The sequence below is a fragment of the Chelonia mydas genome, chromosome 9 (genome assembly GCF_015237465.2).
Source record: "Chelonia mydas isolate rCheMyd1 chromosome 9, rCheMyd1.pri.v2, whole genome shotgun sequence".
NCBI lineage: Eukaryota > Metazoa > Chordata > Testudines > Cheloniidae > Chelonia > Chelonia mydas.
This window is the reverse complement of record NC_057855.1, coordinates 90940068-90964715: the sequence shown is the minus strand read 5'-3', so window position 1 is coordinate 90964715 and position 24648 is coordinate 90940068. Positions and strand designations below refer to the sequence as shown.

Sequence of the window (24648 nt, the reverse complement as noted above, 5' to 3'; positions counted from 1 at the left end):
GTCCCATCCTCTTCACCTGTTACCATATGGTTATAGTCGATGGGTTCCCTGTTTGCATAGGGTCTCTAACAGGCCTCCTTGCCTGGAGAATACCTCTGTCCTAGCCCTTCTAGTCCCAGCCCTGCTCAAACCCTGCAGCTCCTTTTAATTGGGCCTGCTGCACTCTGATTGGCTGCTTCACTTTCTAGGCAAGCTGGGAGGACTCACCTTCACTGCTCCTTTTCTGGGGCGGGGTGTGGTAGGACCACAAGACCTCCAGCAGGGCGCCTCCAAGGGCCTGGCACACCCCGTCACATCTACACTTCCGTGTCCCCGTAAGTAAAATGGCAAGACGACTTGCAAAACCCATTTTTGACTTCGGTTTTACATGATACGCTCTCCACAGACTGGCATATACACAAGCAAGTTATACACTCTGCTACCTTTCAAGCTACCCCATCCGGCAGAGGGAGTACGCTTTTCCTTTCCATTGGGGAAGCTATCCGATACTGCAGCGTTAGGGACCACGTAAGTACCTGAGTATATACTTGTCCACCTTTGCACAGCCCTTTAAGAAGCATGCACATGGAAGCTATTTGTTGCTCCAACTCATCTAAAATCTGTCAGGTGAAAGCCCCCAGCGCATTGTAACAAGACGAAACCAAGAAGAAAGAAGCTACTATTTTTGTATAAACAGGATTTTAATTCAGCCAGGTGCTTTGTGTACAACAAAGTTTATACAAAAAGGAAAGCGTCATATTACTTCAGCAGCAAGAGTGCACACAGAGGGAGCATCCCCAGACCTAACACCTCAAGAACCTAAGAAACTTTTTGACAAGATTCCCATGCAGAGTACTGTTATATATGTTATGATCCTCACTGGGATCACTTCCTACCATGTACAGCTCTCCTGCATGGACATCCTGCAAATTAGCACTAAAGTTACTGGGATTAAACCCAACCCACAAAGTATAGCGATAGTCAATGGTACGCATGGAATACCCCATTATTTTTATGTCTTTCAGCTCTGGTTTATCAGAGTCCCACTCAGGAATGTCTGCAGGTCGTGGATACTGGCTGAAAGCTATAGGCTCCTCATGGTCATCTTCAATGTCATAGTCATTGTCATAGTCTTCCTCTTCTTCAGTGGAGTTAAAATGCTGGACAATACTAGGCCCCTGGGTGCAGAGCGCAACATGAAATGAAGGCTCAGGGCACACTGGAGGAACCCACAGGCCTGCAAGTTCCGCGAGCGTTGAGAAGAGAGATACAAGTTCAACCATTTTTTTGGCTTTTCCTAGAAAAAGCGTCAAAATACAAGTTAGAGAATAGCATGGTCACGAGATACAGGCTGATCTTTTTAGACGTGTAACCAGAGGGGCTCTTTACCAGTTGCACTTTGCATTTAGTTCACAGGGCAACAACGCTGGAGCTATTTAGGAAGGTGTGGCTTGTAGTTCAGAGGATACCTGTCCACGTAGGTGTTTATACCAAACTTAACCCCAGGAGGAGAATACTAGTTTTTCCCTCTTCTATTCCTCAGATGTTCTAATCAGTGCCTTGAGAAGTACTATCTGCTCCTTTGAGGAGGGGCTCTTCAAAAAAGATAAAGAAGTCATCACGTTAATTGCTTGATTGTGGCAAGTTCTGCCAAAACACGGCTTTTGGGTGCCCTCACTGTGTACATCAGCACAGCTGCAAGGCAAGCGCTCACCAATTGCTGCTGCAATGACAGCGCAAGCCACCATCAAAGGTTTCCTTTAGGCCTCTAACCAACATACAAATAAAGCTTCCATTTAGTTAATGCAGCCCTGTAGCTATTTCCATTAACGAAGATCTAGCTGAAGCAAGCGCTTGTATTCACAGATGATTTTAAGTCTTGCTCTGCATGAGCACCACGGCCACAAAGACTGAGACTGACGGCACTAGCCAGAACCAAACACTAGATGGAAGAGATTTGTACAAGCTTTATTTAAATCTGCAGGGCAAACACATTTTGACCAGCAACTCCCACTGCTCTCTCAGTCCTACACTTGGAAAGAGAAGTACCAAATTGGGTTCTGCTGCAGACATATATTGTCAATACATCCTCCTGTATGTAGGCGACAAAGCATGGACATGCTGAACTTAGGGCACACTGAGGACTGACGATTGCACAGACTTTCCTAATCACTGAGCTGAGAGAGAATAGACATCAACCTCTGTGTGTCCGATACTGTACAGGACCGCAGGTTGGAAACTTGGGCAAACCCTTTAACCCCAGGGCACCAGCACTTAGGCTTAGCCCCCTGGTAGCAACAGGAAGCTGCTCCTAAGAAGCTTCAATTCCACTGACCTGTATGCCGATGGCAAGCATAATCATTGGGTTAAGATATGGGATTGCAATTGCACATGCTTATGCAACTTATGATAATGCTTATGAAAATGTACCTGCAGCTACAGAGTCCGATATATGGGTGAAGGGGTCAAGGTAGGGGAAGATTCTCTCTCCTGGACGAACAAAGGAAGACGTCTTCCCTGGTACATAGAACATCAGTGGCACTCGGGTAGCGACATCAAAATTGCTGTATTTCGCCCATTCTCCGTGTTCACCCAGAGACCATCCTAGAGGATACAAAACATCATTTAAAGAAAATACTAGATTACTAGCTTAGTGATCATTTCTGTTATGAACAGCCAAGCCGCCAGATTCACCTACTCCCAACAGCAGTGACCCCAGCCCTATGGTCCTTGAAGCACTATTCAGTTATTAAGTTTATTTTAGCTAGTAAATATCAATCGGTGTTTAACCGTACTGAGAGAGTTCTCTAAAGTGGAAGTTGTTGCAAGATTTTGTTGGTTCTTTAAACATGATGCACTTTCACCAACTAGCAGCTACAGCTTCCTCTCTTCCCCCCCGTTTCCCAATTAGAGCCAGCATTCAAGCCTTAAAAATGCAACATGAAGGAGGAATTGGGGTATGTCATTTTGCACATATGCATCTCCAGATCAGTTCCTTGAAGCATTCACATAATATTTACATAGCTGCCAGCTCTATGTTACTCTGTCACTGAGCATCCCTTGGAGCCAGGTTGTCAAATCATCCCTAAGGAACCAAGGTGAGATCAAAACTCTTTGGAACCTTGCCCAACAATGCGCCAATCCTCTAAGAGGGCGCGGATGGCTCCTGGGCCACTCTTTCCTGGTGGTGGAAGGAATGGGGGGAGGGAAGCAGGCTCTAAAAAAGAACCAACATCAATGTTCAGCATTTTGAGGTATACTATTTTGTGATCGCTCAGCAAACTGAGGTCCTGGAACTATAGCTCAGTTTAGTGACACAGGGCAAGGGAAAAAGAAGAACTGAATCTACACAAGAATGACCCCAAGTCACATCTGCATATAAGGAAGCATATCTAATCCAGTGATTTGAATACAAAAAACACTATTAATGCTTCTATTCTGTAACTCATTAACTAGTTAAGCAAGCTAAAGTATTCTCCTAAGGAAGGGCCTTAGAATAGGTCATCTTGCCTAGAGCAGTGTAGTGGCAAGTTTCAAACAAAGTTAAGTAGCTCTCAATCTCCCTAAATATTTGAGACATTCCCCGCCCCATCCTGAATTAAAATGGCATTCATAGCGCTATCCGTTAGAGAGCGCCAGATCCCTGCAACATGGATTGTAGCTGTACTGCCAAGTTGTTGGTTTAGACATTTCGCAACTGCAAGCACAGGTGAAAGAAACTGCATTTGATCAGTTAATGAGGAAGTCTGCTGCCCACTTCAGCAGGTGGGGCTTTTACAAAGTGTGATGGGAGAGCTACTCCAGAGCAGTACTCTTCCAGCCAGAGTCACTCCCTGGGGCAGAAAGAAAGTTCAGGCTACTAAACTGTGAAAGGGTTCACCACTCAACAGCAAACCCTTCACATGATTAGGGAGAGAACCAACTGCAGGGACAAATAAGTTCTGCAACCATGGAAGCATGTATTAGATGTATGTTAACTAGAGGCCAACAAGCCAGGTACATAAGGCATAACTGCATAGGGCAAACGTGAAAGGGATTTATGTGGCAGGATTAACTTACACAAGAGAGTTGTTTGCATATAGCCACGGAAGTATTTGAATGCTTACCATGGTCAGCAGTAAACATCACAATTGTGTTATTCGAGAGCCCAACATCATCCAAGGCATTCAGCAGCAGGCCAACCTGCGTATCCAGGTAAGAAACTGCTGCAAAATAGCTCTGACGAATCTGCCGCTGCAAGTTTTTCCAAAAAGGGAAAGTCACTGCAATTGCACGGACACTTGCTAGCTCTGCTCTAATAAAAGGGCTTGCAGCATTTTCACTGTAAAGCTTTATTTTCAACTGCACATAATTCATGCCTCAAGTTAAATTTAACAGAGGGAACAACTAGGAAATTCCAAATATTTCCTACAAGTTCTTTCAAGCAAGAAGCTCTGAGCCAGCCAATGCTGTCCCTTAGGAGCCCCAGCTAGCACTCTGTTGCCCCGGCAATGCCCCACAGGAGTCAGCGTCTTCCCAGAAGGAAGGCTAACCGAGGCCCTTAAAGAGGAAGGGCTAGTAAAGGCAGATGGATTGCTCTGGGATGGTGCCAACATTCTTGTTAGGGTCTGAACACACCTCCCCTGCAGCACTCGCAGCCCAGAAACAAGAGTGGGAGCACGAATATTACACCTGGTCATGCACACTCACCCTCAGCCTACCCCCTGCTAGTCTGACCCAACTCACGACTCAATTACAACAAAGGCTGGTCTGGAAGCTGTGAGGCAGGGCATGCGAGCTCCCCAGGGTGTCAAGTGCTGGCCGCGCCTTGAAACATTAACAACAGCAGTCTTGTGTTACCTTGCACTTAACTGTGATCTAGGGAAGTCTGATTTCAAAGCAACACTTAGGCTGCTTACCTGGAAGTCTTCTGGAATTGGTCCATAAGGGAAGCTGACGTTTAACGCCTGGACATCCTCCCTTTGTCGGATATCCGTCCAGGGGTTGTATGCGACAGCAGGCAGTTCTTCAGGTACCCGAGGGTCTGGGGCTAGGGTGATGTTTTCCAGCGGGTACAGCTTGAGAAATTCCTTCACGATACAACACAAACACGTATTAAGATTTCGGTACAGCAAGACTAAGGTTTGCTGTTATAAAGTAGGATTTCTTATCCATTTTCTGTGAAGGACACCTTGAAACTTCAAACAGCAACACAGGTGTTTACGGTACAGACTGTACTGCTGTCATGTTATGTTCTCAGGATTACTGAAATGTTGTGTCAATCCTACTTTCCCTATGGTTTCCATAACCAAGCGTCCACCTTTATTTTGCCTATATGGCGTCCCCACAGCACAGCATTCATTTAGAGCACTGAGAATCAACTGAAAAACAGAGCAAAGAAAAACCAAGGATTTGCAACTCTTCTAGCTTCTTTAGGGTTTATTTTTAAAAGCATGAAAGGTTTATCCCGCCAAGGAGTGGCTGTTTGTTGGCTTAACTTGCTTACTTTAGACATTCAGGTCTTGTCTCTCCTGCTTTTCTTGGAAGGCTACAGATGCCCATAGAATTGTTGGATCATGGCAGATTTACCATGCCCACGAAACCCCATTAGTTAAAGGGGGAGGTAGTGATTTTTACTCCCACCGTTTAACACGCTGGTTTTGCTAATATTCCGTAACTCAGAATGCCCGAGAAAAAGTTAGTAAAAAGGACACCTTCGTTAAAGATTCAACCCTTTGCCTATCAATTAAGGGAGGAGGAAGCTCAGAATCCATGAGACCTGCAGCAAAACAAGATCTGATATTTCAAAGGTAAAAAAAAAAAAAAAAGAGAGAGAGAATAAAGTTCTCCTTTCCCCTTCAAAGCCTTCTTTACACATCACAAAGCAGCAACCACTTCCCCTTCTGTGCCCCCCCACCCCACCACCACATTCAGTTCACCTTTAAGTTTCCCAGTGTAAAGGGTATTCAGTGGCAGCTGGTTAAGGTATTTTGGCAAGCACCAACCTAATTTGTGCTTTTAGCAGAGAGCATCTATTCAGGAGACTTGCAGGAGATAACGTTGTACCAAGTTCTTGTGTATGGCACCTACATGTTCTTTGGCTCATGGCACAGACTACTCTACTACTCATCTCAGATAGGGTAGAGACCTACAGCATGTGTCAAAAAGTGAAGTCTTCTCAAAAACACAGGACCCAATCCTGCTCCCTTGGAACTCACTGGAACTTTTGCCATTGACATAAATGGGGAGGAAGCTCAGGATGCAAATCATTTAGGGCCTCATTCTGCCACCCTCAGACAGAGTATACCTCTCTGCACAAGTAGTCACAATAATGTTCAGCAGGTACTAACTCACTGAGTAAGGATGGGCTTTTCGTCCAGCACTTAATGCTCTGTGAACATACTGATGAGATTAAAACAATTAAAAAGAATATATATTTTGACTCGGAGTTACTTTTCTGTGACAGCTGCTACGAGTGTGTCTCAGCCTTTCAATGCAAGGATATTTTTCATCTTGCTTTACAATAACAGTATAAGATACTTGTGAAAGTAACTTTTAAAAGATTAATGTTGATCATTGAATAACTTTGGTCGAGGTTTCATTCACCATAAAATCCAGTGAGATGGTTTTACTCCAGCCTTCCTTACCTGCGGATACCTCAGAGGGATGTGTGGTTTGTGATAACCAACAGCCAGGAAGAATTTACGGTTCTTTATTTTCATGATGTTCAATAAGCGTCTGGCCTCTTCAGTGCTCTGTATATCTGGCAAGGTACCCAAGGGCACTTCTGCCACATCGACTGGGCAAACCAAGTTGGCATGAAGCTCTCCGTCTTTTCCTTTACAAGTCTTCGGGAAAACAAAGAAGAAATATCTACCTTAATTTAATCAAACCAAGAACACACACATCCCATAGGCTTCAAGAGCAATTCATGTCTGACTCTACTCAGAGGGATCACCCTGCCCACCACACAGGACGGTGAATTAAAGTCTGATCAGGAAATTAGTGGCTAGTGTTAGTGCTAGAAAAGCTTTGCCATGTTCTAGGTAAGGTGATCAAAACCACAGAGGAAAAAACAGTGCCATTTTCCTGAGCTCAGCTACACACCAAACCAACAGGCAACTTTTGTTTGCGTCCAATAAGCGGCAGAATCCTAGCTCTACAGTTGGCTTGAGGGTGTGACAGTCACATGCAGGAAGCCAAGCTCTAGAACCCAGGAAACCATGGCTCTGTGGCTCATTGGTGAGTGGTTAGAAATTGGTTACATGATCAATCTGCCCTTTTGCTCCCTCTGACTCCGAGGACTCATGGAAAGCTATCTTGGAAACAATTACCTGACCCACTAGTTTCTGGGTCTGTGCCAACAGTGGCTGATATTTAGAGAAACACTGGCTGTTGTAAGGGATTGAGAAGAGAAGGTGGCCTCAGCAGGGCCTTTGGAGCATATGCTGTATGCTGAGAGACATGAGTGGCTGATGCAAACACTAGTTGCCACGGAAGTCAGTATTTTTCAACAGTTAACCTCACAACCAAGTTACACCAAGGCTGAATTTTGTCTCACCTAGGAAGTCCCTACTACTCCAGTCTATCAAATACTGTGATTGCACAGTAACTGTTGACTAAGTGCTTGACTAAGGCGTGATCTTAAAAATTAACTGACCTAATTAATGTGAAAAATGTCATGCCCTGAACTCCGCAGATAGCTCTATCTAACCCCCAGTGTAGATGTAGCTAGGTTGATGGAAGAATTCTAGCCACCCCTCACCGAGAGGTGGATTAACTACGTCAAAGGAAGCATTGACACAGGAAGCGTCTACACTACAATGCTACAGCAGCGTAGCTAAAGCTTGTAGTGTAGATATAGCGCAGTACTTACAAAAATGTTACATTAATTCCTTTGGACCACACTTGTTGTAACTAACATTCTGGAAAGTTGAAAAAGACAGGAAACTCTGATTTTAGACGGCTTGTCGAAACATGGCTGTCTTAATCCCCTCTTTGCAGGGTCAAGTTTTGTAATTTAGCACAAATTAATTTGGGATGTGCAAAGGTCCAGGATCAAGCACAGAGGTTATCCTTACACCATGGGCCACAGTTTGTGCCTAAACAAACAAATGCCATCTGAAACCCGCTGACAGTATCAACAGAACCCACATTGTTGTGCAACTGGTGGCTTGCTGGCTCCTTAAGCAGGTTTTAAATGGTCTCCATCTACTAAACTAAAAGATGCATTAAGCAGTTCTGTACTCAAGTGGCTTTTGGGACCCTTATTGCGTAGGGTTGGTTCAAATTCAGCCAAGCCAGCTGACAGCACTTTACCACCTAGAGAAGAGGCTGAGGTAATTTGCAAGAGATGATAGCTACAGTTTAGAGATAAAGGATTTAGTGCTCTGAATACAAATTAAGGCCCCCAGTCTCGCAAGCACTTACACGTGTCAGTAATCCCACCAAGTTCAAGAGAACTACTCACAAGCACAAGCATTTGCAGGATCGGGCTCTTAATGAGCATAACCATTCTTCAGTACAAAGAGACACGTCTTTTTGGTAGGGAGGTGAAGAGAAGTGTATTTGACTAGTGATTTTCCTCCACAGTTCTAACCCACTAGGTTACAAAATCAGAGAAATGTATCTTCCCAATTAACACATTTGACTCAGATTAGCAAGAGCTTGTACCTGACAGTAGTAATATATTTATATCCTGAAACACTCTCCACCCATCTTTATTTGGGTCCACCTGCAATCAAACTGCCTGCTTACCTTACTGTTTTCATATTTTTCAGCAGAGGGATGAAAAGGTGGAAGGGACCAACTATACGGATAGTCATCACTATGATTGGATGAAATCCCTGGAAAGGAGGAATAAGCAAAGCAAATATTAGAAATGGTCTTATAGCTCACTCAACTAGGAAGAGTTCAGCTACAAGATACACATGGTTAACTTGTTTTGTTAACATAGAAACTGTTCCACTAATTTTATGAGCTAATTCAGCGGACTAAGAAAGCATTCAAGAACTAAAGGATGAAACATTTACTCCAGCTACCAGTACTTAAAACACAGCTGGTTATGAGGAAAGGGAAACCTCAAGCATCTTGAGCAAGTTTAGCTCCGAGTACAAAATAATTAGGACTAATGACAGTATTTATAGGTGTATATAAATTGTTAATAAAACTAAGAATCATTAAAATTCTACACATCCAACAAACAATTTAATGGTAACAAGTTTCAACAGAGGACTATCACAGAAAAATCTTGTTTTGCCAGAAGCTGGGAATGGGCAACAGAAATGGAACACCTGATTGCCTATTCTGTTCATTCCCTCTGGGGCACCTGGCATTGGCCACTTCAGAAGACAGGATACTGGGCTAGATGAACCTTTGGTCTGACCCATTATGGCCTTCTTATTCATACATATAGTATTTTTAACTCTTTACTGTTGTTTAAATAGCGAACTCATTTTCTATGCAGCTTAACTGGGATAGACTGAGAGAATGATCATGCACTATGAAAACAGCATTCTTAGTGGCAATCACTTCTGCCAGACAGGCAGGATAAATAGCGGCTCTCATGGCAGACCCACCAATTACACCCCAAATTTCTTCCAAAGGTCCATTCATCATTCCACATCAATGAACTGATACACCTGCTGACCTTCTTTCCTAAACCACATACGAACACTTGAATCCACGATGCATACCCTAGACATACACAGGACTTTGTCCTTCTATTTGGATAGAACCAAGCCCTTTAGGAATTCTTCTAGACTCTTTGTCTCCGTCACGGAGCAATCCAGAGGGACACCTATTTCGACCCAGAGACTTGCAAAATGGATTTCTGACTGTATCCGATTCTGTTACCAGATATGGAAAGTTACGCCTCCAGCAGACATCAGAACTCACTCCACTAGATTGATGGCTGCCTCCGTGGCTTTTCTACACAAAGTTCCCCTGACTGACATCTGTAGACCACTTGGTCTTCTGAACACAGAAGGTCTAGGTACATCTTTAGCAGTGTCTAAATTCTAAATACTCGACATTAACATCCTAAGTGGTATGTGAAAATTTACAGCAGATCGATTCCCATGGTTGAACGATGCTGTGCAGTTACTGCCCCACTTTTAAACGTAACTCTATAAAATGTAATGGTTTATACAAAGACAAGGACCACCTAGAAGGACTTTATTTTACATCAGACATATGACAATATTTTAGGTCATTTAATATAAAAGAAAAAAACCTGTCCCTAATTACACAATTCATTTGTGGTAACATGTTAAACGAAGATTCTAAGTGTTGTTACAAGCCATACCAGGGTGAAACACTTTTCCTACGGACATGGTCGTGTAGCCATTCTCCTTGAAGTACTGGGGTATTGTGGAATAGTTTCCTGCATGTACTCTCCAGTAGGAGTGGAAATCATAAAGCCGTGTGGTGTCAGGCCTGCGTCCAGTTAGAAATGACACTCTGCTTGGAGCACACACAGCTTGCTAAAGCAAGAGACAGGAGAATTAATGCTTTATGGAAAGTAGAGTATATTCAGTTTGTATCTGAAGTGCAATCAAGTGATTTTGGTGTCATTAGGCAAAATGTTTAGGAGCTGGTGGAATCCAACTAACAATGTTTAACATAGCTCCCAGCAGAGATGTCTGGGATCATTACTTTGGGTATCAGTCAGACACTTCTTGCTCACCGCCCACATCACAAACGGACATCAAGCTACATGTGTATTTTCTTGCACTTGGGATCTCAATCTAACAGACTCCTGAGAAGAGCCTAGAGCTTTGATTTTGCAGCTAGTAACACAAACTGTGTGACATCAAACAAAGACCATGCTTTTGAAATCTAGTAACAGAGTTGGAATGAAAATGGCAGATGGACTGTGCTGACATTAAGTGACAAGTGCAGGCGATCTGGGCAGTCTTAGCAATAATGCAAAGAACAGACAAGTGGGAGATCCAGGTTAGAGTCCAAAGGCCTGAATGTTCTGTTTCATATTGGCAAGAGTAACTCCACTGAGATCCCCAAACTCCCCAGTCAGATTCAGGGCCCTGGTTTCTGGCTTCTTGGTGGAGGCAGGGCTGAGAATGCAGACGTGATAGTCAGCCATCCCAGCAAAAGAAAAGTAGTAAGATTTAGAGTCCTGAGCTTGAGAATGATGATTAGAAGTTGCCCCTACAAAGAATAATCTGGACAATATGAGGGATTTGAAATAAACATATCATGCTCACAAAAGGAGGGGAGGGTAAATGTAGAATAAGCTTTTACAAGACTACATCTCGGGTGGAAAGCACAGAATTGGTATTGTGCAAAATGGCTTTTTTTTTTTTTTAATAGGGTTTTGTAAATAGTGAAACTCACAAGCTGATACACAATAGAGTACCACATCATTACTGCTAATATCCATAACAATTGTCTTCATTGAGGTCCTTTCCTCATTGCAGCAAAGATAAACACACAATACAGTTTAGCCCAGTTGTCCTTTTACTACCCGAAATATTTTAAAATATAGCAACTGGCTGTTTCAATGGTCTCCCCAGCAGTTTCTGTGCCCAAACCATTAAGTATTTTACAGAAATACAATTGCTATTTTTAAATTAAGTTGTGTTACTTACTTGAGCATAGGCGTTCTGGAACACAACGCTTCGAGATGCAAGCTGGTCAATGTTTGGAGATTTTACAAGGCTGTCTCCATAACAGCCCAAAGCGGGACGCAGATCATCCGCTACTATGAAGAGAACATTCATGCCATCTACAAAGAGGGAGTTACATGACATTTATTTTAGCACCAATGAGTACAAGCTAATCTGAGAACTGCAAACCTATTGGAACTTCTCTATACCTCCTAGCCCTACTAAAAACATCAAGAGGAGCCTCGGACATCCTTATAAGAAACAACAGCTAAAAAGATTAAAATCAAAAACTTGTTTAAGAATCCAAAGGCCCCATTCTCAACTGGCCCCCAGGAACTACCACAATAAACATAATTAATAATATTTAAGGCAATGGAGAGCACCTTTATAAAAGGCTTCTTGAAATAACCTACAAAATAAAAGGGAAAGGGTTACAATTCAAGCAAGTGCAAAGATTTTCCAGTAGACATTTTGCTTGCCTCTGGGTTTCACACCCTACAATCGCTTTTACACAAGCAAAATTAAGACGTCACCATGTTATCCAACCCTGCTCAGAGTAGTCTTGCGGCTTAAAGAAGACAGATCAGCCAAAGATGACAGTGGCAAGCCTGACTGGTAAGTCTACACTGCAGCCGGGAGTCAGCCTCCCAGCCTGGATTTGTGCTAATGGGGCTGGTGGTAGCACTGTGGACGTGTTGGCACTGGGATAGCCCCCCGAGCTTGGACCCAGGCTACCCCTGGGTCCGAGCTCAGGTGGTTAGCCTGAGCCTCACCGGTGCTACAACAACCAGGCAGCTACTGGTAGGGAGCCCTGCCCACCCGAGCTGGGAAGCTCCGCACAGTAAAGACTCTCTCAGGCAGGCCGCAAGTAGTCACCTGGTCCAGAGGTTAGGGCACTAGCCTGGGACGCCAGACTGGGGGCTCCCTGTCCGGCTCTGCCAGAAGCCCTAGGCAAGTCCCCAAGGCCATGCCCCAGGAAGCGGGTGTATTTAACCCTGCAATTTAACGCCTGCCCCAGGAAGCGGGTTTATTTAACCCTGCCCCTGGTGAAGACGAAGCAGTTCTAACCTGCAGAGTGGGCAAGATAAACCCTGCGGGGAGCCCGGAGTTTCCCTTGACCCGCCAGCGAGGGTTAACACTACAGCTGCCCCGTCCACACGGGGATTAACACGGGCTGCTGCCATCCCAGTTCACCCCTTCCCGCAGCCAGGGCCAGTCCCCCGGGCCTCAGTGTCCCACCTGCTGTGGGGTAAATAAGCAGCGGGCGAGGGGCCCAGATGCACGAAGTGGGGAGTCCCCCGGGGAGTCCCCTGGGATCCCGCAGCACAGATCCCGGCCCCCACCGCACCCCGCGGCCGCCTCCCCCGGCTCCCAGCGGCACCTCTGGGCGGAGGGAGCGGCCCCTTCGGCCCGGCTCCAGCGGTCCCCGAGGCCAGCAGGATCCCGGCGCAGCAGACCCCGAGCAGCCAGGGCCAGGGGGCCGGGCAGCGGCAGGAGGGAGCCGCCCGCATTTCCCGCTCCGCCCAGCCACGCAGCAGCGGCAGCGAAAGGACGCGCCGTGCGGGGAGCTCCGCGCACGCTGAGCCCCGCTGCGTGCGGCCTGCGCTCCGCCCGGAAAGGGGCGCCCGGGCCTCCCCTCTGCCCTTCCCCGGGGCAGGGAGAGCCGGGTGGGCGGAGAACGCGCTGGGCGTGGCCGGGGTCCGCCCTCCCGCGGGGGGAGGCACTAGACGGCTCCCCGGGCAGGGGGAGGGAGCCTGGGTGAGTCAGGTGCAGCCCGGAGATGGTCCCCCCTCCTCCGATGGGGAATAGCCCCACTTGGCACTGGGGATGGGCTAGATCCAGCCCCCTCCGGCGCTGGGGAAGTTAGCTGGCCCCAGTTAGTTGGCCCCAGTGCTCAGCACCACTCAGGATCAAGCCCCCTGTGAGCCTTCCTGCTGAGGACAGGGACCTTGCCTTCTCCATGTCTGTAAAGGGCTAGGCGCACACCTCTGGCCAGTCTGCTACTAACTTTGATCTTGGATCCTTGTCTTGAGGCTGGCCTTCCACAGAAGCTGGAACTACAGGGGGCTGGGGGCCCTAGGCGAGCCTTGGCAACCTCTTTTCCGACCCTCGGGCAATGGAACAGGAGAGGGAAGTCTACAAGACCCAGGGTCGCATTTCCAATTAGGCTGAGTAGGCATGTGCCTAGGGGCAGTGGCATTCTAGGGGCACCTAAAAGTGAGTTACATCACTATTACCAGCAGGAGAGTGGGGTGGGAGGAGGTATTTTTTCATGGTCTCTGTGTATATAATGTCTTCTGCAGTTTCCACAGTATGCATCCGATGAAGTGAGCTGTAGCTCATGAAAGCTTATGCTCAAATAAATTGGTTAGTCTCTAAGGTGCCACAAGTACTCCTTTTCTTTTTGCGAATAGACTAACACGGCTGTTACTCTGAAACCTATCACAAGATGGCGGTCTTGCCTTAAGAAGGGCTCCACTCAATATATTAATGTATGACTTGCTGCTTGCAGGTGTGCATAGTGGGCTTCTAAAAACATAAGGAGCCTGATGAAGGAGCCCAAGGGAGACCTCATTTTACCTCCTGGTCATCATCTCTTGCTTTCTGGGTTGTAGATGATGGAGATGTAGCATATGCACCTCAACAGTTATTCCTCCAGCCACCCTAGGAACAGCGTTAACTGCCTCAAAGGGGGCTCTGTCCAATGTTCTTTGGCTGGAAGGATAACGGGCTCTAGTCCTGGGATTCAAGGATAGGATGTGTAAAGCAGGAGACAAAAACAGGGGATCTTCAGGCCTCTAACAGAAAGCTAATAAGATTCAGGAAGCAAGAGACTCTGTCCTGGGGAAGCAGGGTCAGTGGAAAGAGGCATCTGTGTGGAAAAACGGGGCTAAGTCAAGTACTGGGGAAGAAGAGTCTGGGAGGATTAAAGATTTGTCTAGGTAGCATCACTGAGGAGGCAGCAGTGGGTGACCAGGGAAGTGGTGAGTATATTAGTAGATCTGGACCCCATTTATCCTTAATCCCCCCATGATTCTCAGGGCTCTTATAGCAACACTTCTCTGGGAGAGGGAATATTTAATATGATGACAATTATTTCCTCCTCGTGCAAATGACAACCTTGGGGAAGGAAGAAATCAAGTGCATTAGAATTAATATTTAGAGAAGCTGCCTTGGAGGCATATTTCATTTTAATCCTAGTTTTAAAAAAAAGGAATCACGGTGCTACAGCCAGTTAACATTTACATTATATATTTTAAATAGAAATTCACATTTCTGGGTCATTTTGAGATATATCAAACTGACACTTGCTGGAAGTTATTGGCCGGGATTCATGTTTATATGTAGCAGGCAATATGTAAGTTTCTATCATCAGTAATCTCTTTTAAATGCATAATTGCCATCTGTGACTGCTCTAAGAGGCAGGGACTAATCCATGTTTGGGTTAGCTCAACCATTTAACCATACCTACACGTTTTTCCCAATATGAATTTTATTTGTCTTGTTTTTGGGCAGCTGACTTCATTTTATAAACAGCCAAGCTATAAAATTTGTGATTTTGGTCAGAGAATTTAGACCCAACATTTAAAACGCTGATAGAGATTAAATGATTATTTAACTAATAGGGTTATATTTGAAGCTGTGCTCTAGCAAAGCCACCACACAAACATGCTGAAATCTAGAAGACTGCTGCAAATGGCCAGCAAAGGTCATGGGAATTCTGATCAGTTTCTAAGAATGTCTCAGAAAGTTTGTATAAATTTTTGTGTTAGAACAATAAAACTGCATGTTGTCACCACATGAGATTTTAGAGATTATAGGAGGAACTAACCCAATAAGAGACTCTGAAATATGGCATGATGTCTACTTTGAATTGTGCAAGGGATATATATAGGTATATGTGTTCTTGTACAACATATAAGAGCATGTTATTTATTATTCATATCACTAGCCTTGATTGTCGTTACAACCAGACTGTATGATTTTAAACTACTGAACAATCCTGCTTTTGCAGAAGGATGGATGGGATAATCTAACAAGTGAAAAATCTCCAACTTCTATGGTTTTATTGTGGCAGCATTAAAATATCACCTTAATTTTATGAGACACAAATACAAAAGTGTTAACATTGTGATTTTGAATTCAGCCTCCAATCCAAGACACAAAAGCCCTGCATTTATCATAGGATTTTTGTATTAAGGACATATGGCATTTGGATAGCAAAATCAATAGCTTGCTGTGAAAAACTCATTGACTTCAGCTATAGACTGATAAGAGGCAGGCACATCATCCCAGCTCTGCCTCTTGTGGAATTGTGTGATATGAAATATTTCCTTTACTTAACGGAAACATAGATCTGTATGTGGAATAATAGCCTTCAAAGCCACTCAGGGATCAATAACAACATTCCTTGTGGGGGTTTGTTTCTTTCATGAAGTGCATGCATATCTATGCTCAAAGTAAGACAACTTCAGAGCCAGCATAAGGACACTGTTTCACGACTCTTGAACCATAACTGGTTCCTTAAGAAGTTGCTAGAACTGTCACAGTTTTCTATCTAGAAGTTTTAGGATGGAAAAATGGCTATTTTTTTTAAATGAAAATTTCTATGGGAAATATCTGTTTTCAACAATCTGGGGGGCTTTTAAAAAAAAGACAAAACAAAACCAAGTTCCAGAAACTGAAACATTCAGTTAAGAAGAAAAACAATTCACCTGACTGAAATATTTCATTTTTTGACTGCAGACAACTAAAAAAAGTCAGGAAAATTGTGATGAAAACTAATTTTTTTGCCAAGATGGGAAGCCATTTCTTAACCAGCTCTACTAGCTGCCCTATGTAGCAGCAAATTACATCAATAAAGCTGGAAACCATCCCATAACTGTGAATAACATGAACACACACATTTTCAAACAAGCCTTCCCAGTTACTAGAAACCCTTGCTAACGGAATCCACTGTTATTCTGTCCTTCACTGGGATGTGTGATTTAAAAAAATATCCAACATCTGTACCAATGCATATATTTTTTTCTTTTGAGTGGACTAAATATGGCTAAATTTGGCATTTATAGTGATCTTACTCTTCCTTTTTTGAGTGTTTCAGTTGGGGTGGGGGAGATTACCTTGGAATTGGCTGAATCAAAAATCAAGTGTTCTGGGGAAACAGTTTTATACAGTGTACCCCAAATACTTCTAGTTTGTGAACATAATTTGATGCATTTGATGAGTTCCAATATATTTTTACACAAGTGCAGCCTATAGTTGGTAATAACAGAGCTAGTTTAGATCACTTTCTAGCATTTTAGGGAAATGGAAAATGTGAGTGAACAGTACATTCTTAGATGACATTCCTCTCATTTTCATCTAGAGAGTTCTGATGGAAACAAAGAATTATTCTGCTGTTCCACATGTTTAATTACGATAAAGCTTGACTCTGACAAATGCAAATGTGTGAAGTGGTACTTGATATAAATTTTCCAGTTTGCCTAATATGATTATATCAAAAATATTTAGCTAATCAACTGCAGCTAAATCCACTGAACAAACAAGTTATTTGGAAATGGAATCATTTTCTTAACAACAACAGCATGCAAAAGTTCTGATACTAGAATAAAACTGGGATGATGGTGGCCTATTGATTGCAGACACCGAAATCAGCCATTAGAGAGGTACCCACAGATCATTCCATTCCCTGATAGTAAACGTGGACAACAAAACATGAGAGAATGCCATCCATAATTGCTCTTTCATTTCACTCTATGTATAAATCTGTATAGAGCTGTGTAAAAAACAAAAAAAGCCCTGTGCAATGCATTTTAATTGAATTATATGCATCTAAGACTCTTGAGAAGGATTGTTGGGTTCACATCACTGGAATCAGAAGTTTCCACTTCCTAGTTACTAGGTGCCGCATGGGAAACAATAGCACAAGCTTCCCCACAATGCTTTACCAACATGCCTCAATCCTGCCCTGGAATGAAGATTTGGCTCTGTCTGTACATATTCTGTCCTTGAATGTGGCCTCCATTGACTTCAATAGAAGTTATGTTTGGCTGGAAGCAATCATTCCACACACTACATTAGATTCATTAGCAAGTCTAAAAAATTTGCTTTTGCAGCAGACACAAGAGGGCATGTTTGCACAAGCAATTGGCTGGCACTATGCATCAGTTCTTCTAGTAGCTGTCAAAGAAGCATGTTGTATCAATCCCCTGGGAACATCTATCATATCTGAGGGTACTGATCATCACGAATTTCCTACCAAATGAAGAATCAAAGCAAGAAAACTTGTCTAAACCCCTACTGCCAGAAGGTGCTGGCAGGTGATTAGCAGAAATCATTTATCCCTAAGCTGATTAAATGAAGAGCAGCATGACCTGGCTTTTCCCCTTTGATTTATGTACAGAAAATTTACACACCATGGAAGAAAGCTTGTTGCAGTGTGATAAATGGGTGAGAGGTCCTCATAAGTCACCTCTGCATTTACAATTATGCATCCTTCTCTGCAAGTTTGGGGTCAAGTTCAAATACTTATTAAAGATTCAAGCAGCTCCTGTGTATTGAAGACATTGATTCTCTATTTCAAAAAGAATACCACCCACATTTACATGGGTGGCACATAACGCAGCACCCCCCGCCCCCAAAAAGCTCTGTTCAAACAGAAAGGACAGTAAATGTGGAGCCAACAAAAGGAGAGACTTCCTTGTGCAGCAGATTGTTAACCTGTGGAATTCACTGCTGAGCCACTGCTGTGACTAGATTTCCAGTAGCACTAGATCATTCTATGACCATTAACAACATTGTTGGGGGCGGGGGAAAAACAAGCCAGGAAAATGATATGAGAAATCCAACTTCATGCTTCAGGTCATGCTGCTGGTGTCAAGGGGAATTCCTGTCTTACAACATTATATAATTGGCTCAGAGCCCTGTACATTAGGGGCCTGATCCTACAGCATCAAGGTCAATAGGAGCTTTGCCAACAACTTCAATAGTTTCAGGGTGAGGCCCTCTGAGCATGTGGAGAGTGGGGCTGGAGTCACCCTATTCTAATACAGATATTGAACAATGCCAGAAGTCAGATGCCAGACTAGAGAGGTAGATGGTGTGATCTGTCCTAATATATCTTACATTAGGTATGAGGAGTGTGATCCACCATAGATACAGCAGTTTTGGGGATGGGTTAAAATAAATTTTCGGTCAAAACTAAGTGACAGAGAACTCAGAATTATTATATGTGTAGCTTAAAAAATAGCTGTAAAAAAGGTGTTACTGTCCAATCCCGCCTTTATTTCAAAGCCTGCATCCATACTAGACAGGTCTCCCATCTGTAATATTGTATAAACATCTACATCGGATTTTTATTTTTGAAAGATTCATGAGCTTTGCTTTCGGAACTGTATAACAAGAAGGCAAAGACTTTTCTAAACCTTCTGACTCTGGATCAGCCAAAGGCACTGCATCAGATAGATCTGCATAGATTGACGTTTTTATAATTAAATGATAAACTTCTACGATTGCTTTTCCATAAGACAAAAATTCCCTGGGAAGCACTAGAAAATAAATGTAGGCACTAGATAATATAGTCCTAATTCAAAGACACGTATAAGCCTTCATCTTGTGTATAGTCCCTACTCCATGGCTAAAGTGAATTTTATATGGGTTCTTCATTTATAAACCTCCTCACATTGTTCTAGGTTCCCACAAATTACCTTGTGGAATGATCTTTTCCAACCACGTTTATTACCTGGTTTGTTTCTAAAGTATTATTAAGAGCTAGATTGTGACTTCAAGCAGACCTTGAACAAGGGGGGTGTGGGAATGTAAGGTTCACCACCACCGAAAGCTTTATGACTCAGAGCCACACCCCAGTCACAATTGCCTGCTTCCTCCTTGCCTGCACCATGGCAAACTAGACGCTTCCTGCAGCAGCTCAGTTGTGCTGCCTGGGAAGCAGATGAGGAAGCTAAGGTTGCTCCTATTCCTGTCCTTCCATTTCATGCACCTGTTCAGTGGAGGGAGTAAGCCTGTGCTCAGTCTGCGGAGCCCACACAGAAGTCTCACTTCTCATTCCCTCCCGGGGGGATGTAGGCCACAGTACACTCTAGCCCTTAGGAAACAGTTTTACGGAATTATGACCCAAAGCCCCAAGACTGTCAATTTAATGTAAACCTTAAGGTACATTAAACAGACCCCCTCTGAGCATAGACAACTCTGTGTAAACAAGATGTCTCATGGTTCTACTGATCCCTTTAATCCAGGTCTCTAGTATGGGCTGCTTTAATAGCCACTCGAATATTCATTAACTCCCACGGCCACTTCAGTGGGTCTTTTGGACAGGATGCTCAGAGTACTATCACTGCAAAAACCTGACCTCCATTTCTTGGTAGTAGTGAAATCCACCCGGCCCCTCTTTCATTTTCATTAAAACAACCTCAGAGGAACAGTAAATAAGCTCATTAGCATTCAAGAACTGCTAACAGAGAGGTCACCTTCTTCTCTGCCGAACAAGTCTCCATTTCAAACATTAAAACTTCTCAGTTAGCAATTTATGACAAGGGCACTGAAGTACACAAGACTCATTTTTTCCAGGCTAAGGTGCTGTTTTGTTCAGTGGAAGCTCTAGAAGACCATCCTTCGGGAAAAATCCAGTTGTCCCTCCCATGGGTATGTAAAGTGTGAAATGCAAAATCATTGCTACTGGGGGCAGGCTTAGGAGAGGATAGGAGGGTGCAAGTTTTGACTGAGCGGGGTAGAATGAGAACTTCACAAGGACATCAGGGTTAGGCCTAGTGCATATTAGTATGGTTCCGCTATGCTTTTACTTAATGAAACTTCTAATTATGTCCGATAAGAGGAAGCAGCAATAAGCCTAATGAAGCTGTTGTAACAGGAATGAAAATGGTGAACTGTCTTTTTATCCCATCAGGTAAAACCCTTGTGGTTTTTTGAATTTACGCTGCCTCCTTCTGTTCTGTAGGCCCCTTCCCTACAATGTACCTCTTAAGTGGAAGATCTGTGAACAGATGAGAAATTCTCTAAGTGTCTGACATTTCCTTACACAGCTGTTGCAGTTTGGAGTATTAATTGTGAAATCAGCTATTGGTTACACACCAGTAATATTTTAACCAAAAATCACTTAGTGAATTAAATACTTCATAAGATAGCCAGGTGCTATAGCCAATACAATCCAGGACACATTCAGATACGGTCACCATCTCACGAGTATGATTGTAGGATACAGAGAACATAGTTCTAGCTTTTTACTATAAATGGAGATAAAACTCAGCAAAGGAATTCTTTGCTGGCTAAACTTCATTCTCTGTCTCTTACTGTAATAACTATCAGCCCCATTAAAAATGCCCAGTGCCTTGTGCAGAGCTCATGCAACTCCCATAGAGTTGATCCTGTGAGGTACCAAGCTCTTTCTGAAAGACCCGGAGCCCATCAATCACCACTCAAGTCAACAGGAGAGTTTGTGGTCAGCATTTCAGAAGAAGCTAGGCAGCACCTTACAGGTTTGGACTGGGTGAGAAGATCAAAGCAACATTTTTCCCTGCAGCCATCCTCCTTCCAGGATTTGGGACTAGGGTTTTATGATCCAATAGATTTGTGAAAAAATAACTGTGCACCTTGATGAATTTATTCTATTGCTCAGTTTATTCATCATTTGGAACTTTTGACCAAATCTACCAATATGCTCAATGGGAAATCAGGAGATTCTTAAATCATATAATAAATATAGCATAAATATTCTGGCAATGTTTTATGTATTTATTTTTAAAAGCCTTAACAACCCCATGCTTTGGAGCAGGGACTAGAAATTCAGCAGCAGGGTGGCTGTGTGTCAAGAATGCACCTTTAGCCATCACTGAGGAAAAAATCACGCAAATTAGGCCAAATTTTAAACCTTTGAAAAGTCATAGTTCTCACATGCTCAGTAGAGACTTGCTAGAGCTCAATTCCTCAAAGATTCTATGGACACGCTCCAGTCCAGGGCTGAATAAGCAGGACTTTCCTGCAATTCCAGCTCTGGGCTGGTTCGAGTCATGCCGGTTCCAGATCCAGGCACTAGAACTGAAAGCAGGGAGCCTGCCTCTCCTGTGTTCTCAATGACCCCCCTCCCCGCGAGGCCCAGGGAGTTGGAGGAGAAAAGCTGCCTGAATTGAATGCAGAGGGGACAAGAGCCAGACCTAGGTGATGGGGAGGAGAGTAGATTGGAACAAGGAAACTGGGGTAGGGGGAGAAGGAGCCAGTGGGGACTAGAAAAATGGGTGTGAGCCGGGGGTGACTGAAGGGCAGTGGAGGGACAGGACAGAAAGAGAGACAGATCAGACAAGGGAGTCACAAAGAGAATTAGCCGGGAAGAAGATTGGGGACAAGCAGCTGGAAGGGAGTGAGATGAGGTTTACAGACCCCACACAAAGGCTAAGGGAGTGATGGAGCAGTTCTGGGGCAAGAGGGCTCTGCCCCCCGAGCAGCTGCAGAGCATGCGCCAAATGGAGGAACTGCTTAAAAAGGGACTGACTGTCAAGCAGGGGGAAAATGCTCTTCACAAAAAAGAAGACTGGAAAAAAAGAATGGAACCGGTCTCTAAATACGGAAAAATACAGCTAGTTCAAAATTGTACATGCTTAGGAGTTATGTTCAACAACAAACGAACTTGAAAGGGTCATATAGATAATATCAAGACTAAACGTAAAGAAAGGATGAATCTGTTTAAAAGCATTGTTGGGAACTTCGGATGCAGATAAGAACAAGTTCCTGATGCTCTATAAAGCATTAATAAGACCAGGAATATATTATGGAAACCAAGCGCTCAATTCAGCTTCTAAACCATCACTTAAAAAATTAGAACCAGTCCAAGCCCAAGTTCTGTGAATTGCACATGGTGCGAGTGGTACAACTCTGTTGTGTGTGCTGCAGGTGGCAACTGGAGGAATGCCTATGAATTTAAGGGTGAAATTGATAGCTTTAACCTTTTCAGCTAAGTTTAATGGAAATAGTGACGATAGGAAAAAAGAACAGGAGTACTTGTGGCACCTTAGAGACTAACCAATTTATTTGAGCATATGCTTTCGTGAGAAGTGAGCTGTAGCTCACGAAAGCTTATGCTCAAATAAATTGGTTAGTCTCTAAGGTGCCACAAGTCCTCCTGTTCTTTTTGCAAATACAGACTAACACGGCTGTTACTCTGAAACCAGTGAAGATAGGGGTGCTAAACAAATATACAAGGACTGTTGGGAACTAAGTAGACAAGAATTAAATGGACGCCACAGACTCCCACAAGATAACAGGGTCAAAAGATGGGTAAAAGACTTGGGTGAAAAGGAAGGACTGGAAGAAATTAAAACGTTTAGTAATGGGAAATCAAACTGTAGCTGTATGGTTGTCTCTCCAGTAGTGGATTTGGAGTTGTATGATAAAATAAAAGCAAGAGCAGGACCATCAAATATGACGACTAAAATGTATGAGTTTATACATCACAAATGAGGCCAACATTGCCAAATTTATATTGACAGCTCTAGAGATGATAACACAAGTAGACTCAGAATGGCCTTTTGTATCCCTGAATTTGGAATTAAGAGATTTATGAAACTGTCCAATTTTGTGGCCATTATGAGTGTGGAGTTGGTGGGCATACTGTTGGCACTGACCTGGATAAAGGATGTACGTCCAACTTTGACTGCCATCCTATCGGACTCTTTATCACGCATAATGGTGATTTGAAAGGGAGCTTCAGAAAGCAGGAATGACTTAATCAATGGAATATTGTTCTTAACTCTGAAAATAGTACAATTAGGTATATCTGTAGTAATGTGGATCCCGGCACATGTCAAGTTACTGGGCAATGAAATGGCAGATAAAGCAGTGAAAAATGAGGAGGTTGATATAAAGAACGCTCTGAGTAAACAGGACTTCAAAAGTTTGGTTAAGAGAGAATTTAAGAAGGAATGGCAAGAACCATGGACCAAAGAGAAAAAAAGGCAAAGGTTCCATGAAATCTATCCAAAACGTGAGGTTAATGGTACACTTAATAACTATGATAGAAGAAGAGAAGTAACTATATTTAGAGTACTAACAGGTCACTGTGATCTGAATGGTAATTAATATTTACTAAACAACAGTGCCACCCAGAGGATTCAGAGGGCCTGGGGCAAAGCAATTTCGGGGGCCCCTTCCATAAAAAGAAAGTTAGTTTTGCCGCCCCAAGTGGCGAAGGAAAAAAAAAGAAAAACCCAAATCGTGCCGCCGAAGAAAGAAGAGGACAGGAGGACCCGCCGCCGAATTGCCGCAGAAGACTGAAGCGGAGTGATTGAGCTGCCGCCGAAATTGCCCCCACCCTGTCTGCCCCACTTGCCCCCCCCCCCAGGCAGCCCTGCTAAACAAGCACAAAGATGGGTTGTGCAACACATTCAAAGTCTAAGAAACAGCTAAGCATTTGCTGTGGCAATGAAGGAAGAATTACACAGATAGATTCTTTATCAAGAACTGAGCTGCCTCAAGGTGAAAGCATGTAGTCTGAAAGGATTGGTGAGAGCACCAGGAAAGCAGGGTAGCATTAAAAAAGGCATTACTTTGCTCTTTTAAGGATACAGTGCTGGGTGAGAGGATATAGATTTTTGCTTATGCAAAAACTGCGGTAGGTGGCAGTCACAGCCTCACATGCTGAGGCTGCTGCACAATAAAACAACAAGAAAAGAAAGAAAGAGGCAGGGGGAGGGTGAAGAAGAAGTTTTGTAGGGAGGAAGCCAGTTTACAGCTTCTGAGACAGAGAGAGCCACAGGAGAAGGGTCGGGACAGTGGGTAAGACCTGACCAGGAGCCTGACCCTACTGGATACTGAGAAGTGAACTGGGAAGTACCCATTTGACTATCTGAACTGTTGGGCCTGATTGGGAACTCTCTGCTGGCTTTGGGGAGAGAGAGTGAGGAGGTAGAAAGTGGCCCAGGACAGGCTGGTCTGGCGTGTCAGCAAAAGGGGATTGAGACACTCCTCCCTCACCCCTTCCCCCTGGGTTGGGACCTGTGGAGCGGGAGCACCATCCCGCTACCTTTTTCTCTCC

General features: G+C 43.8%; 1 protein-coding gene across 2 annotated transcripts; it reads right to left on the bottom strand.

Annotated features, from left to right (window-relative positions):
• Positions 1-661: 661 nt before the first annotated feature.
• IDS (iduronate 2-sulfatase) lies at positions 662-13418 on the bottom strand. Of its 2 annotated transcripts, none has more exons than XM_037909046.2 (9): positions 12967-13418; positions 11568-11704; positions 10265-10442; positions 8716-8804; positions 6606-6806; positions 4878-5048; positions 4086-4212; positions 2410-2583; positions 662-1276 (listed from the first exon to the last, which is right to left on the bottom strand). In XM_037909046.2, exons 1-9 carry the CDS (start codon positions 13094-13096, stop codon positions 783-785), a joined length of 1701 nt encoding a protein of 566 aa, XP_037764974.1. In that variant the 5' UTR covers positions 13097-13418; the 3' UTR covers positions 662-782. The 2 variants fall into 2 exon arrangements, with proteins under 2 accessions (XP_037764974.1, XP_007060152.2); XM_007060090.4 differs by lacking the exon at positions 12967-13418 and adding an exon at positions 12825-12960.
• Positions 13419-24648: the final 11230 nt, after the last annotated feature.

What these genes read in the sequence shown, in the direction of transcription:
- IDS (XM_037909046.2), bottom strand. Translation starts at nt 13,096, where the DNA reads ATGCGGGCGGCTCCCTCCTGCCGCTGCCCGGCCCCCTGGCCCTGGCTG. An exon ending in GCCGCTCCCTCCGCCCAGAG is followed by an intron (nt 11,705 to 12,966) that starts GTGCCGCTGGGA and finishes CCCTCTTTGTAG; the next exon opens with ATGGCATGAATGTTCTCTTC. An exon ending in CAATTCCAGAAGACTTCCAG is followed by an intron (nt 4,213 to 4,877) that starts GTAAGCAGCCTA and finishes AAAAACTTGCAG; the next exon opens with CGGCAGATTCGTCAGAGCTA.